Here is a 16117-nt window from a genome sequence, read left to right on the forward strand (position 1 = left end):
CTTACTGAATGAGATACTATACTATCTAATAACCTGGGAAAATGTCTATGATACTTTTAAATTATCTTTCCCAACACAATCTTTCAGGAAAGTGTGGCTTACAAAATTGTATCCGGCTGAGTTCTGCTTCTTGTATAATCTTTTTCTGTAGTAGGAAGCTCTGAAGCTTTTCTGTTCAACAGCTTTCACACATTTTCCGCTGACCACCTTACTGTGCACGTGTGCTTGTGCTTTCAGCCTATGATTAAACAATTCCAGGTACCACTGTGACAAGACTTCTGATTTTATAGATTAGTTGAATACCCTTTAAGGTTTTCTGTTAACAATTCATCTTTGAACTTTCACTATTTTAACATTCAAAATTCAGTGAAAACAAAGGCTTTCATTTGGCTTGTGTTGTGGTTCAACCTCAGTGTCTAAGCCCTACGCAACCACTTGCTCACTCCCCATGTTGGGATGGGGGAGAGAATTGGAGAAGTGAGAAAACTCATTGTTTGAGACAAAATCAGCTTAAAAGGGAAAGCAAAAGCTGTGTGCACAAAGCAAAACAAGGATTTTAGTTACCGCTTTCCATGGGCAGGGTGGTTTTCAGCAATTAATTCCCAGGAAAGCCAGGCTGCACCATGCGTGACAGTTACTTGGGAAGACAAATACTGTGACATCCCCTCTTCCTCCTTCTTCCCCCAGTTTTATATACTGAGCATGAAGTTACACAATATGGACCATTCCTTGGGTCACTTGGGGTCTGTTGTCTTGGCTGTGCCTCTTACCAGCTTCTTATGCACTCCAAGCCTTCTTGCTGGTAGGGTGAGGTGAGAGACAGGAAAGACCTTGGTGCTGTGTAATTACTGCTCAGAAATAGCTAAAACATGCCTTTGTTATCAAAACTGTTTTCAGCAACAATCAAAAAAATAGCCCCATACCAGCTATTATGAAGTAGTAGCCCAAACCTTGCTAATCTTGCTAATAGAAGCAGTACTTGTCTTGGCAAGAAATGTGAGAGATCTCTGCTGTCTGCCTTCTGTACTGATTTAATATCCAAATATCACACAATCCTTTATTTAGTTCGTTATCAACTTTCTGTGCCTTTTAACTTGTAATAAGCATTAAGGTCATTAGCCAGAAACATATGCAGCCATCCATCTAAATGCTTCTTTTACTCACCACTATTTGTATGCATCTCTGGAGATCAACCAGGTATTTAACTGAAGTAAAAATACAAACCTTTAAATCATAGTTTTTGTTCTGTAAGATTTACTTGCTTTCAAAAGGTCAGATTTTCTCATTACTTTGCTTTTGTGGGGGTTTTTTTGTGTCTGAAATCCAAGCACATGAATTCATACAGATGTCTCATAGCAATATAATCCCTTCATAAGAAATACTAACATCAGCATCCTAACCTGTTCAGGGAATCACCAGTGTTTGCAAGGGCCACACTGGGAAAGTGTTCCCTTCTCAGACTCAGTGCTGCTCAGCTGAGCATATGTGTTTATGTACGAGACTTCTGGATTTCCATCTGGAGAGAGTGGAGAACAGGAAACTAATGCCAAGGAGTCCTTGCTCCCTGTTTCCCTTGCTTCCTGTTTCTCATCTTCAGCCACTCTGGATGTACCGGGTTGTTATCTTTAACTGAAGAGACAGAGTTGGCATTTTGGGTATTAAGTTCTGGTGGTTAAATTAAGGAGCTAGGTATCTTAACCCAGTCAGTTTTCTCTTGGATTTTCTTTTTTTATAGTTTTTACTCCTAAACTATTTTTATGCTTCACTTTATCTCTGTTAAATAGCTTTAATCATATCCGTCAGTGATATGAGGTCTTAGATTGTTATGTTCTCAAAATACTTAACGAAGACTAGTAAGTGTTACCAATGAACAAGAAATGGATTCCCATCCCACAGAAATTTTCAACATTTCAAAACATTTACCTGCACTGAATCAGGACAAAAATCAAAGCAAAAATTGGGGAAAAATTGGTTTAGAACATTAATTTCAATTCTTTAATTTCACTACCTTACATTTTGGTTTCAGTAATTTCAGCTTCTCCCTGCAATTTTTTGAATCAGCAAACTGAAAGTTCCTACTTAAAACAGTAGCTATAAAATGTTGCAACAGTGCTTTTTTAAAATACTGTGTTTGAAAATCTGTGCTGAAGCCTTCCTTTTCTTACAAGCAGCTTGGTTTTGAGAATTTGTCTTTTTCACTTAGAAATGAAAAAGTTTCATAGGGAAACTCACATTTAATTATGGAATGTCTCTTTGTCAACACTGAGTGGATGGAAAGGCCCATTTAGTTGCTTGTGACTGGTGCCATTCAAGGTGCCATTAGGTATCTTACTTTGCCTTGTGCTGCCACTACACCGGTGAGAGCATCCTTGTTGTCTTACAGACCATAGCAGAGGTGTCAAATACCCTACCCTATCATTTGCCATCACCTTGAATAACTGAATTTATCCCCGAGAAATTGATTCATGGAAGAGTGATGGTTGGGATTTCACCAGTGCCAGCTGATGGGAACATGACTGCTGTTCTTCTAGCTCAAGATAACTCATAATTTCATTTCTCAGCCTATTGAGGTATTTGAAAATACATACAGCTTTTGGTGTTAAGCTTTCCTGAAAGTAATTCTGTAGCAGCTTTGCAGTGGGAAAGATTAGGAAAAAAAGCAGATGGCAAATCATTTGCCTCAATTGACTTGATTGATTTTGTGTGATGCCACTAAATGTACAGCCTGTATATCCTCCTCTGATACCATGTTCTACCTACAGTGAAACCTGTTTTCCTGAGCTCTGACCACATTAGAGCAGAAGGCTTTATCTCCTAAAGTCTCTTCCCACCTAAATCATTCTGTGATTCAAGTTTATGATTGTCACTACACTTTAAATTAATTATCCTTATTATATCCTGCTAAAAGCCAAATCACTTAATTTGCTTTTGTGCAAAGCTTTTTAATTTTGTCCCTCATTCTTCTGTTGTTAGATGTACTAAAAATAAGTAATTTTTTTCCTTAAATCTGTACATTGTTCTATTCTTCTGCCTTGCCATAGTTCTCCTCCTTTGATTTCCTGGCTAAGCGTATAATCAAAGACTATTAATAGATGTCTTCTGAATCTAGATGTATGTAGCTTCTTGTAATTTAACTGGGCTTTTATGTGGTTTTTGAGGTCCGGCTTACTTCTTAAAATATTCATAAAGAAATTAATCTGTAGCAGGATGAGAGAGTAGAACTGTTTAGAAATACAAGGAAAAAGTGAAAAATTAGATGATTGAATGATGGTCTAACCCATGAAATTATTGAGAAACCTGCACTGAATTTTTTCTTATTCAGCCATGTGTTAAAGGGTGTGGAAGAGTTAGGTTTCTCAAGTTTTCTGGTAATAGAAGTTTTGTGAGTATAATAAAAACAAGTGTTACTTACCAAAATGACAGAAGTATTCCTTAGTGCTAGTTGACATGGTAATAAAAAGTCAGATGGATCTTAATGTTGATAATGATGTGAAACATGTGGGGAAAGCAGTTCTAACTCAGATACTCAGTGGTGGGTTCTGAAGAAACTATTTTCTCTCAGGAAAGAGATCTTGGACCTGTGGTAGGTAATGTTCTGTAAACATCAGCTCACTGTCCAGACACAGTCAAGCAAGTAAATAGGACAGTAGAGATTAGTAGAAAAGAAGCATTTAAAAAAGTATAAAGAGTGTAGAAGAGAAAATAATTATGACACTTTTAATCCCTGGTAGATATGTCTTCAAAGCACTGAAGCAAGGTTTGGTTTTCTATCTTGAAATAGTAGGTAGAAAAAATACAGAGGTGGACAATAAGAAGGATTAAGTACAGTTTCTGCGTAAAGAACAGCAGGATAGATTAGAAATCTTTAACCCAGAGGTCTGTAAAAGCAGAATAAAAGAGGAGTGTGGTTGTTTGCTTTCCTGGCCATTCAAATGTATGTAAGCTGAATTCTACAGTGGTACTTTAGTTACAGATGTTCTGTCACTTTATGTGAAGCAGTCACATTGCTTGTATACTCCTTATAATGCAGGATAATAAGCCTCTGAATATTGAGCAGATACCTTCATTGTTCTGTGAGTAATGACTAGGAATAGATCAATTTCTTTGCTTAGTTTTGAATCCAGGGGAGAATGGAGGAATGCTACTGGAAGAATGTGGTATTCACTGCCAGCAGTGTGTGGAAGCTTGGTACATTATGGTTATTGGGAAGATGAATCTTTAAAATATATGGATTTACATCCCAGCAAAAACATTTCACATTTCATTAATATGAAAAAATATAGTTGAAAAGGTGTGCAAAATCTGAAATGCCAGGAACATTACCATTTTTTTTAATATATTTTATTTTAAATACCTGAGATCTTTATTTTGTAAGCAGAGGAAATAAGTGCTGTCCTTTTTCTGGCTTTGCATAGCTCTTTGCAAAGAAGACACTGAAAACCCAATGTTACTACAATATTACTATTCATCAGGGGTAATAGTGTGAGACATCATGTTTGTTTAATGTTTTATGGTCTCAGGATTTGCCCACAAAGGGATCCCAGCTCTTTTTTGCTGAAAATCAAGTCGTAGCCAAGTAATTATCACAAATATGATAATTTTTCAAGTGAGATAAAGTATACTAATACTGCCTACCTAGTCATTATGTAATGCTCGAAAAAAAAAATCTATATAATCCACACAGAGCATAATTAGTTTGCTTCTAGTATTACATTAGCTACCTTCTAGTATTGTATGTACCTTGGCTGATGCAAAATTCTGATACATTGTGAAGCAAGTCTTTCTGATTAATCTTCAAGCTGAATGAATATGCTTCAGTATTATGCATTGATACAGTGCTACAAAAAAATGCACCAATGCATTCCCTTGTGTATTATCCTGTCAACCTGAGTTTAACTATTTCACGTGAGCAGTTTCTCACTTGTAGATCAGCAAAAAAAGGTTTATTTTTACTACCTTTCAACAAGGTTCCCCTTTCCTTACATTTCTTGAAGATTGAGCAATGTTATGTTCAGCACAGTTCATGTTAACATGTCTGTTCTAGTTTTTGGTGTCTCTCCTCCTCAGCTTCAGAGATGGGTTTTTTAAAATTCCTGAAATAGCCCTTAGTTTTTCCACAATAAGAGATTAGCTTTAACTCCCTGTCAAAGTGATGAGGTTTTATTGTGGAGGGACATTATGTGGATCACCTCTGCAGTTGAGCAGCATCTCAGGCAGACTGAACACACAGTTCATTAACACCATTTCACCCAGGGACTGAGTGGGCTATCTGTACAGGCATCTGAGTCCTGCAGACCTAACTGTGACAGTAAGAGGACTAAATGGGTTGTTTCAAGTCTTGCTGCCCTGATAACTGGGCCCTCAAGGCTAGATTCTTATTGTCACTGGAACTGGTTTGTCACAGCAGGCAGCAGGTTGCCAGGTGGAATTTTTCCCTAATTCAATACATACTGAGCGCGTGCTGGTGGTGCTCTCAACATATAAAGAATAAGTAAAGGGTCTGCACTACTCTCAGACAAAGCAGGAAGCAAGCAGGAGAGTCCCCTTTTCCCTCTTTGCTCTATAAAGTAGAAGACTCCTGAAGAAAAATACAAGAAAAGTTTGCTTCTTTCTAGTCACACCTGGAGAACACAGTCCATACAGATCATTCAGAGACAATGAATGGAAGATGTCTTTTTGGAAGGTGAGCCAGATGCATCTCCCTCACATACACAGAAGTTAGCTACAGCTTCTTCTGCAACAGCAGCAGAAGTTTCTCTGAGAATAAAGAGGAATGGAAGGAGAAAACAAATAATCAGAGTTCATCAGCAGCGGTTAAGTAGGAAAAGTGCTTTTTCTAGATGTCTGCTACAAGGACACCTGTGTTTCCTCTGGGAAACCACTAACCAAGAGGCTGAGATTTGGAGGTTCTGGAAAGCACCAAGAATGTCAGGAGGTCTCTTATATTGGGTAGATAGAAGATTAATTTACCAGTACTAATATCCCCAACTAAATCCCACATGTTTTCTGGTGGGTAGATTTTGTGACACCTGTTCTGCAAATCACCTTTCAGAGAAGGATCTGTCTTTACTTCAACAGTATTTACCTCAATTGAAGGCAATATAAAATATTATAAGAAAGTATAAAATTCTTCTCTGTGTAGATATTACAATGTACAGAATACCGTTCTGTGAAGTCCCTTCTGGAAATAACAGGTGTCTATGAATATGTTCATCCATGAATATTTGTGGGTGTGTATATATGTGCTTAGATCAGTTATATAGGCAGCTCACAGTATCTTTTATTTTGCAGTTTAGCTTTTTCAGTAGGAGTTGAGGTGCCATAAAAATTCCATGCAAATGCAGTTTTAATTATTTTTCACATACCAATGTTCCTGTTCTTTTGAATAGTGTAGAAACTCCATGCTAAATTTTGCTTTATTTTTCTCAATCATAGTTTGCTAGGATATTTTTCATTCTGGAGAGACGAGTATTTAGAACTGAGTATGTTTCTAAAGGTGATGGATTTACTAGGAGGTTTTTATGGACAGACCCTAAAACACTGGTGTATGTCTAGTAAGGTATAAGCTATTTAGGACAGTAGTGAATATAGTTCAGTGCATCACTTTACAACATTTCCTGACTGCCCTCACCTGTTGAACCCAGGAGTTATTGCTGCTGTAGCTAAAGCAGCAGGACACAGTACATTCGGCATCTCATTACTCCAGTTCACAGTCCAGAATATTAATTAAGCCAAAAATGAAGGTAACATTGTGTGAAGACACCAGAGTGGGAACTGGTGAAGCTAATGCACCAATGGACATCTTTTTCTACTGGCTGTGCTGTGTAGTGTGATAATGTCCAGCACAAGAAGTGGGCAGATTGATAAAGCCAAGAGAATCTTCAAATGACACAGCTTAATTATCCAAAAAGTGTCTGCCAGAGTATGTGCTTATGTGGAGCTTATCTTCAGTGCAGGAGTAGAGCTAATTATTTTCCTAGTGTGTCATGGTACTAACATTCAGAGAATCTCAAATCTCATGGAACCTTTTTTCTTCTTTAATATGGCAGTAAATGCCATGTTTCATTTCTAATATCACTCATAGCTCTTTCAGCTGTATGGTTATCCAAGTATCTCCCCATCTTAGCTGAATCACTGCTGTATGGACAAGTGTTTCCCTGCACACTATTCTGTTCCAAGCAGTGCATATTCCTGTGTGTCCTGGGCGCTCTTTGCAAATGAGTGGGGAGCTGTGAGCCATGTGTGGTGGCAGGGCAGGGCTCTGTCCCTCCCCCAGCCTCTAAGTCATTCCAGCAAGGCAACCCTTGGAAGCCAGCCCATGTTGACTGTGGCCGTGGAACATTTGGGTGGTATTTGTGGTTAAATGTAGCAGGCTTCTGGGTAAATGGAAAGAAACAAACCTCATTTTTATTTCAGTACAGTGGACTAGTTTTGCAATGCTGTGTACTAGCAGGAGACAACTGGCTCGCACTCTCTTTGCACCATATTAATGCAATCAGTCTAGAATTATATTCTTGGTATCAAAGTGGTGCTATACGGTGATATCTGAGTTGGGGCCAGTCTCTTGCCATGATGCCTTGCTTAACATACTCCCATTGACCACCTACCAAGCGCCATCTGTAAGGCACCTAAGGCAAAGGGACCACCTGTACCATTACTGAGTTCTTCTCCTTTACTGATTTATGAAATGATTTGGCAGGCCTGTGAGGGAAATGTCTACTTTTTCAGTGACTGGTGAAATGATACTTTTGAGAGTTAAGAAGTAGAGATGATGCTGAAGACATGAAGGAAATAATCCTTTCCATCTATTCCTAAAAATATTTTCTTCATACAGTCAATTTCTGTTTATTCAGATAAAGATGTTATTTGTAACATTTACTTCAAATGAGAAACAATTTTTAATACCCTGTAGGGAAAATGGGGTCTGATTATACCAGTGTATCACCAAACCCACATATAGTATGTTTTGTCCAGTTTGCATATGCATAGGTGGCCATAAATGGTGCCAAGAAGTGGAGATCTGTCCCATTCATTTTGGTTTTATAAACCAGCAGCAGTGAAAGCCCATTGTAGCTTTATAAAAGTTGCTAGAAGAGTATGGTATTTTTAAACTTTGAAGTCCCTATAAATCAAAGCATGTCTTATGTGGAGGTTTTTTCTAAGTAAATGTAAAAAAGTGTTCTTCTTTTTATGAGTAATCATTATTTCCTCTTTTGTAAAGCATTTTCTTATACTAGGAAAAGCTTTGTTAAAAAGTCCTCATATGATGACAGTGTGTGAAAAAATGGGAAATATAATTTAGGTTGGGTTTTTTTTATAAATTATTTTTCTTTGTTTTATTGCTAATGCAAATACATTTCAAAAGCAAAGTCACTGGTTAGAATCCAGAGATCTTTATACTGCTACTGAGATTATGTTTTGATTTCTTTGACATGATCCCTGATTGCTGTGAGAAGAATCAGTTCAGTATTTTTGTTCTTAGATTCCCCCTCCTTTGTCTTGCAGCTACTTGTGGCAGATTCCATTAACAATTGCAGTAGGAAATACGAGCCACATCTCATCAGAGGCAATTATATGGGTGTCTAACAAATCAGGTAAAATAAACTTTCCTCCCAGCGGAATCTCATAAAGCATACTTGTGTTTTCTTCAAATGTATCTTTGGAATTGATCATTGATAATTGTTTAGTTGCTCTGCACCCAGTTTTAACTGCTTAAAATGAATTGCAGAAACAGCAGAGCTGGGAAGGGAGGGAGGAGGAATGAAGGATGAGCAACAGTCTAGATTTATAATATTGCAGAATTTAGATAGTAAAATGTAAAGCTGTTACAAAGAAATGTAAAGTGCTAAATATTTTATATTTGGCAACATATCAAGTCACTGATGAATGCAATTCAATTTATTGATGGGTGAAAGTTAACTGTAATGTTGTATAATGAAGCGGATATGATGAGTATGATTTAGTACATTTAGAATTCTAGCATTTTTAACTCAATCCATAGTCTCAACAGTCCTAAGAAATTGTTGCTGTCATTAAAATTGTTCTTACTGATCTATAAAAAGTATTTGTTCTCTCTATTAGATAAGCATATGCTGGACCTCAAAAGTGCACTGTTCTGCTTACTGTGTATTTTCTTCCTCCTCAGTACCTTCATGATCATAACAGTATTAGTTACTGTCTGGAGGAGAGTGAGTGCTAGATGCTAGTGGTTTTTTATCAACTAAGAAAGGAAGCCCACCAAAGAAATTTATGAAATATTTATCTATTTCCTTAGCACTTCATGCTACATCTCATGTCTGAAAGTTTTGGACTAGAATTAAAGAGAGTGAAGGAAGACATGTGGGGACTTGAATGGGATTTTTTATATAGAAGGGAAAAGAAGGTTGCATGCATCCCCTTGACATGTGGACTGTAGAGGGAGTCCACATATATTCTTCTTGTATAATTAGAAAGTACACATGTACTATTCTTGTATAATTAGTATATTCTTGTATAATTAGAAAGGTATAGAGATTTCCCTCTAATAGAAAATTAACAGGAGAGAGGAGAGTCAAACCTGTGTGAGATGTTTTTTCTCTTTTCTAAGTTATTAAAATATATTAGTTGCATAGAGCTTAGCAGCCAGAAGGACTGGAAATGAATGGTGTATGGTCAGTAGAAATCTGAGTACCCCCGCTTTCTAGTGATAAAAGGTATGTGTTTCTTTACCCAGATCATTTTCAACCTATGAGAAAGTAACATGTTTTATGCTGCTCCTATGATAGAATAATCTATCTTGTTGTGCTTGCAAACAGAGCAATTTTCATACCTGGGAAACATACTCTCATCAAAGCATACAGGGTCTGCCTCACTTTTCAGAAACTTAATATTTTGGCCATTCTTTTTAACAGTAACACTGCCATAATACTTCAAGTCCAGTTTGCACTTTCAGAATCTGCCTTAACGACCTGTTCTACTTTTGTCCTTTAGGGCTTAATTGAACTCTCACTGAAGTTATTAGAAAGGTTCTCACTAACTTCAGAGCAAGTTGGTCATCCCATCTCATTAGGTTGCACATGCATGCCTCCCTCCCTTCACTCCCTCCTTCAAAATTCAGTGTATTACTATTACCTACATAGATGCTTCCTCATTGCCTTTTACTGACAGAGTGCTGTGGAGGAACAAGTCCATAAAACTGCTACCCACTCTTTTAAGATCTACTGCTTCTGTTGGAATGCCTTCAAGAAATCAACAAATTAATGATGGCCAGTGTGAGCAATTATTTTGGGCTGGCTACTATATAGAAATTAAAGAGAAACCTTTCCGAGTCATCAGTCTCCTGTGTAGCAAATCAATGACACTGTGCTCTGTTGTCATTATCCTTGCTCTTCCTCATTACTTTCACCCATTCATTCACGTGCTGTGCCTCATTGAAAATGAGACTGTAAACTTATGACTACAATGTCCTCTTGCTTCTGCTTATTGTGGTCTAGCTCAGATGTAGAATTCCTCAACTTAGAAATGTCAGTAAGAACATGCCTGAATGTATACTCAATGTATGATTGATTGTACATGCTGCTACGTATTAAGGCTGGTATACATGATTTTGTGATATTCCTGGGAATTTTTCTGCAGTTGGTATGTTTGTTTCATGGAGATGAGGGAGGAATTCTGAGATTCCAAAGGACAATTTCCAGGTTTGATTCTTGTGGACTGGAAGAATCTTGAAGACTTTCTGTTGTACAGAGGACAGTTTCAGTATTGTCCCACTAGGTAGTCTGGGAGAAAGTCTGCAAGCTGGAGGTAAAACAAACTGCTGCAGAGAATATTTGGAAGATTAGAAGTGGTCGCATTGTTCTTTAAGTGTGTGTAGTTAAATGCAGATATGCATGGACACCAGGCACCCTTCAAACTCACTCTCTGAAACTGGACAGGGGAGAGAGAATATAACAAAGTGTTCACGGATCTCAGATAAGGTCTTAGTTAGAGATCCCTCAACAAGTACTGTCTCAGCAAAACAGACTCGAAATGGGAGCAGTATAATGAGAAGTAAAAACAGACCTTAAAATGCCTCCCCCTCTCCCCACCCCTCCCTGTTTGCTAGCTCTGCCTCCTCTCCCACAGCTGTGCATGGAGAAGGGAATGGGGCTTGTGGCCAGTTCATCACACATTTTTTCTCCGACTGCTCAGGCAGAGGAGTCTTTCCCCAGCTCTAACATGGGGTCTCTCCCTCAAAGTCACAGCCTCCTCTCAGGCATCCACCTGTTCTGGTGTGGGTCTCCTCCAAAGATTGCAGGTGGATCTCTGCATCCCTGTGCATCCCCATGGGCTGCAGGGGTACAACTGCCTCACCATGGTCTGCACCATGGGCTGCAGAGGAATCCCAGCTCTGGTGTCTGGATCATCTCTTGTCCCTCCTTCTCCACTGACCTTAGTGTCTGCAGGGTTGTTTCTCTCACATGTTCTCACCGTGCTCTTCTCTGGGCACAATTACATATGAGTAGTAACTTCTTTTGTCCTTCTTCTTATTAAATATGTTATATCATAGAGACATTACTACCAATTCCAGTTGGCCCAGCCTTGGCCAGCGGCATATCTGTCTTGGACCCAGCTGGTATTGGCTGTGCTGGATGTGGGAAAAGCTTCTGGCAGCTTCTCATAGAAGCCATTTCTCTGGCCTCCCTTCTGCTACCAAACCTGGCAATGCAAACCCAACATAGTCATTATTACTGATCACACCCCCAATTTCAGCTGCCAATAGGGAAAAGGGTTCAAGTTGATGACTCCCACTGTTATATCTTGGCATATCACTTAAATCTTCCAATAAAATTAACCTTGTCTGTGGGTTATCTGAAATAGAGATAGAAATGAAACCACAGCGGTTTTGAAAGAGCTACATATAGAAATACATCAAAACATGTTCCTTCTTTTCCTGGTAGTATTTCAAATAACAATATCCATCAGGAGTTAACCCTGTGCCTTGTCCTAGCTCAGCAAGAATGGTTTTGCATCCTCTCTGCTACCATGTCTGTGACCTCATCAAGGTGTTGTAGGATACCAGTTGGTATTTTCATGAACAAAGTATATGAGGCTCCTCTCCAGCTCTGTGAGAGCGACATTTAGGATGATTGAGTTGCTGCTCTGTCCTTATCTTGTCTGTCTCTGGCTACATGCCAGAGGTAGTGAGCATGCAGATCACTGATTGTTCAATATGCTGAGCAGGACCAGTTCAGAAAACTGCATCTCACCACAGTTGCTGTCAACAGCGCTAGATCTGTCCATTCTTCACAGCACTGAAGTGAAGGAACACACTGGAAATTACAGCTATGCAGTGTCTTTTTGAGTTGTAGTTCCTTGTCCTTTGCAGGAAATCCTGTAGGGAGGACCGTGCCAGGCCTTGGAAACTTGTTTGACAAGGTGCATAATATCCAAGATATTTAAAATATTTAAAATTTCAAATTTATTATAGCTCTTCCCACCTATTTTTGGAAGGTATGTAGGCATAGTTTTGAAAGCTTTTCATTTTGCAAATGCTTCTGCCAGTCTTTCTTCTCCTTGCTCAATGAACCATAGCATTTATGTAACCATATTTCTACTCATCTGTTCATATACCAGCCATCAGATGATGGTCCTTTTACTGGGTTCAGGTTGTCTGGTGTGTGAAATTGGAGCTGTCTCATTTGCTCTCAGAGTGCTGCACAAAGGTCACCACCCTTTTCCCTGTTCAGTCCCCATGGCCATGGATGAGGCTGTTCTGCTTCAAATGACTGTAAACCAGTCACAAAGGAAACATCTTGTGCTAGACCTTCCTATCCATGCTGAGGTCACAAACATCATGCTAAGATGGCTGCACTGCTCTCTGTGCCTCAGTCTTGCAGGTCTGTGAATGATAAATTTTGCTGCCACTGTGGAAATCATTGATGTTATAAGCTTCTGCTCTGTCATATTCCAGGGCTTGTTTCTGTTTCTCCTAGATAAGTTACCTTTTTTGTGGTTGCTGTAGTTATCTGTGAACATATATCCATAGTGTTTTGGGATCAGCCCAAAATCAGTAGTGAGTAGGAAGCCAGGGATCAGCTTTGAACCCATTCTATCCCTATGACTGCTAAACAGTGCTGTTTGTGGGAATGTGTTGGTGATTTCTGATGAAGGTGTACTAGATGTGGAAGCACTGGCTTACCTCTGCATGTTTCTGCAAATCTAGAACTGACCTTAACCTCAAGTGAGGAGGTTTATCTACCATCCATTTCCAGTAGTTGAGCAGGGCTTTGGAAAAAGGCATACTTGCCCTGGGAATAATTTTTCTGGTGCTCAGTCTCCAAGTAGGAAATATCTCCGTGCAACTCAGTGAGTGCTGCTGAATTGGCTGACACAGCTTTAGTCCCTGCCTGTTCCATCTCCACCTCCTGTTCATTGACTGCTTATGTTCCAAGGACATAATCCTTTGACAGAGCTTCCTTCCTCAGTTAAAGTGACTGCTGTTCATATTGCTCCTAATATCTCCTTAGGATTGCCGTGAGATGGGGGAAAGAAAGTTCAACAGGGCAATTCCCTTCCAACAGCAAGTCTCAATTTACTTTGCCGCCTCCTCCTAGATAATCTCTACTTTAAGCCACTCAACAGTCAGATTCTCCTCCAGGAAGTGTTTTGTAGAAGACGGATGCTTCTGAGCTGGGGTTTGCTGGCTGCCTGCTGGGGAGCAGAGCATTAGTTGCAGCTTTAGAAAAATACCCTTTATTTTCTTTTCTGAAACTCAGCTGCTGAGCTTTACCTGTGTTGCTTCCAGACTTCACTCTTTTATCTTTCAAAAGAAGGAAGAAGGGAAGCACTGTGGAAAAAGATCAATATACAGGTCCTGCTTTGAGCCTCAGCCAGCTGCAGTGAGGGCCAGGGATACAGGACTTGGAATCCTGTGTAATTTTGAAAAAATGAGTCAGAATCATTCCCCTTATTCTAAGAGCTGAAGATCCTAGCAGAAGACTGCTGCTTACATTGTGTATAACCTTAGTCATTAGGAGTTCCATCATAAAGGAACATTAATGGATGGAAGGGTAATTTGAAGAAAGCGTTTTGTGAGATGGAACATGATCAGATTCCTTGATGTGCTCCGTTTAAGGTGCTAATCTCTATACCAAAATATTTTCTTTCATCATGGAGCTATGTCAACATAGCAGATGAGATAGACAGAACTTTTTCTTCTGGTTAGCCTTCTCCCTGTGTGAAAACTTCATGCAAGAAGATTTGCAGGATTTAGTAAAGCCAGTATAAATTATTGTGAAATTCCTTATGGAACACTTTTTTGTCAGAAAAATTTTGCTTGCTGTTGTTGTCAAGAAATTGTGCTACACTTGTGCAGTTGTTTTTACAGTAAAATGGAGTCAGTTCCCCCAGCAGGGATTCTACTACCTTAAACCAATAATTTAGAGGTTGTATAAAGTAAAGAGTTAAAATAACAACTGGGAGTCTAAAGACTTGAAATGATACTGAGACTGTGTTTAGTCAATACTTTTGGCAGTACTCTCTTGCAGAAGGGTGCCCTTCTCCCACACCCACCTCACATGCTGGTTTTGATAGAATTGAATTTGTTGGGAGAGCTCAGAACTTCATGCCATGTGCACCAGCTGTAGGAACTATCTCACACTTTGAGAGCAGACAAACTGGGGAGGAAAATGAGACCATAGTTGATTTTTTTACTTCAAAATAAATGTCATAAAATTTAAATGTTTCCTCCTAAATATTTCCTACATGTGTGCGGCAAAACTAGAAGTTTTAGAGCAGTGTTATTTTCTGAGGCATCCAGACAAATCATGACCATGGAAAAACACTCTGATGAAAATTCCCTTTAATCTCAAATACAACAGGATATATATATTTTATATTGACTTTTTAAAGATGAACTAAAACTTTCAAAGATGGATTTCATTCCAAATTAAATCTTTGTTGTTGTTTAGAAAGTCATGAATGGTTTACTGTAGGGCTTAACGCTGAGTTACTACTTTTTTTCTAACTATAATACTTTTAGCAGGAAAAGTATAAATGTGTTTGTGATAAGTGGAAACATTACCCAGGTATAGAAATGTTTAGTGCCTGTAATTGCCAAAAGAAAGAATTTCTTTTAAAGGAAAGCATGAGAACTGACAGACACAAATACTAAATTCTACTAAATCATATAGAACTATATGAAGCACATGTATCAGACAGTCCTGTAAAACAGCCATCTCTTTATATAAGTTGGGAAGGTGTGAAAGATTTCTGTCCTTTATTTCAGGAGAAGGTCAATATAAGACCAGGAGTGGTCTTATTGAAAAATAATAGCAGGAGATTATGGTTGCATTTAAACTGATCAAAACAGCAATAATGCCATCGTGATTTGGAAAGACACTCTCCTTTTTAGCGATACATATTGGGGGTGTTGCACAGCTGTTAGATGTGAAATAGCTTATTCTGTACTTGTCATATTTGACTGGGAAGTATCATTTAATGCTCTGTTGAAGCATAAGTAATTTCCTTACTTTGGAGGTGAAAATATAATATAAATGCCCAAAGGAGAAAAGGTGTAGGTATTTTCTAATTATATATGATTTTGAAAATTTCTGTTTAATGTATTTATTTACTCAGATATTCTTTAATGTGTGCTTATTTGGTATGCTTTTAGGGAGCATTGTAGAGGTGCAAAGATTAACCAGCTACAAGTAGCTGTTTTCAGGACTGGTGGCATTTAAAGGCTAGTTTGCAACCAAAGAGCATGGACAGAAAGCTGTACTGTATTAAGGTGGTATAAGGTTACAAAGCAACAGGATTCAAGTCTTCTCTAAATAGAATGGAGCAACAGGCTGGATCTGACTTGGATTCATTGAAAAAAGGATTTAAACAGAGAAGCAAGTCTAAGAGAGTTTGCTTAGGACTGATCTGTACAGCCTCTTGTAGAAGAAAGGACATAGAAGTCTTACAGCCTTGTTCCAAATCAGAGTGTGTGGCAAAAGCATCTTAGCTGCTTTGAAGTACGAACACCTGGGAAGTGTTCAATAACAATCGAATTGAAGTGGCAATAGCTGAATTATTCTGGGCTTAATATTTTTAATAATTGTTTTTCTTCAGAGATTTTAATGGTTTCAGAATTACCTAAGAGAAAAGAGGA

At 38.5% G+C, this 16117-nt stretch overlaps 1 protein-coding gene across 2 annotated transcripts in view; it reads left to right on the forward strand.

The window, feature by feature from the left end:
- TRHDE (thyrotropin releasing hormone degrading enzyme) overlaps window positions 1–16117 on the forward strand; it is a 213143-nt gene that overhangs the window by 149708 nt on the left and 47318 nt on the right. For both annotated transcript variants that reach the window (XM_021528979.3, XM_021528977.3), the window contains exon 10: window positions 8506–8594. In XM_021528979.3, the coding sequence (XP_021384654.2) occupies window positions 8506–8594 (89 nt within the window). The remainder of the gene's footprint in view (window positions 1–8505; window positions 8595–16117) is intronic.

Source organism: Lonchura striata, chromosome 5 (assembly GCF_046129695.1).
Source record: "Lonchura striata isolate bLonStr1 chromosome 5, bLonStr1.mat, whole genome shotgun sequence".
Classification (NCBI taxonomy): Eukaryota; Metazoa; Chordata; class Aves; order Passeriformes; family Estrildidae; genus Lonchura; species Lonchura striata.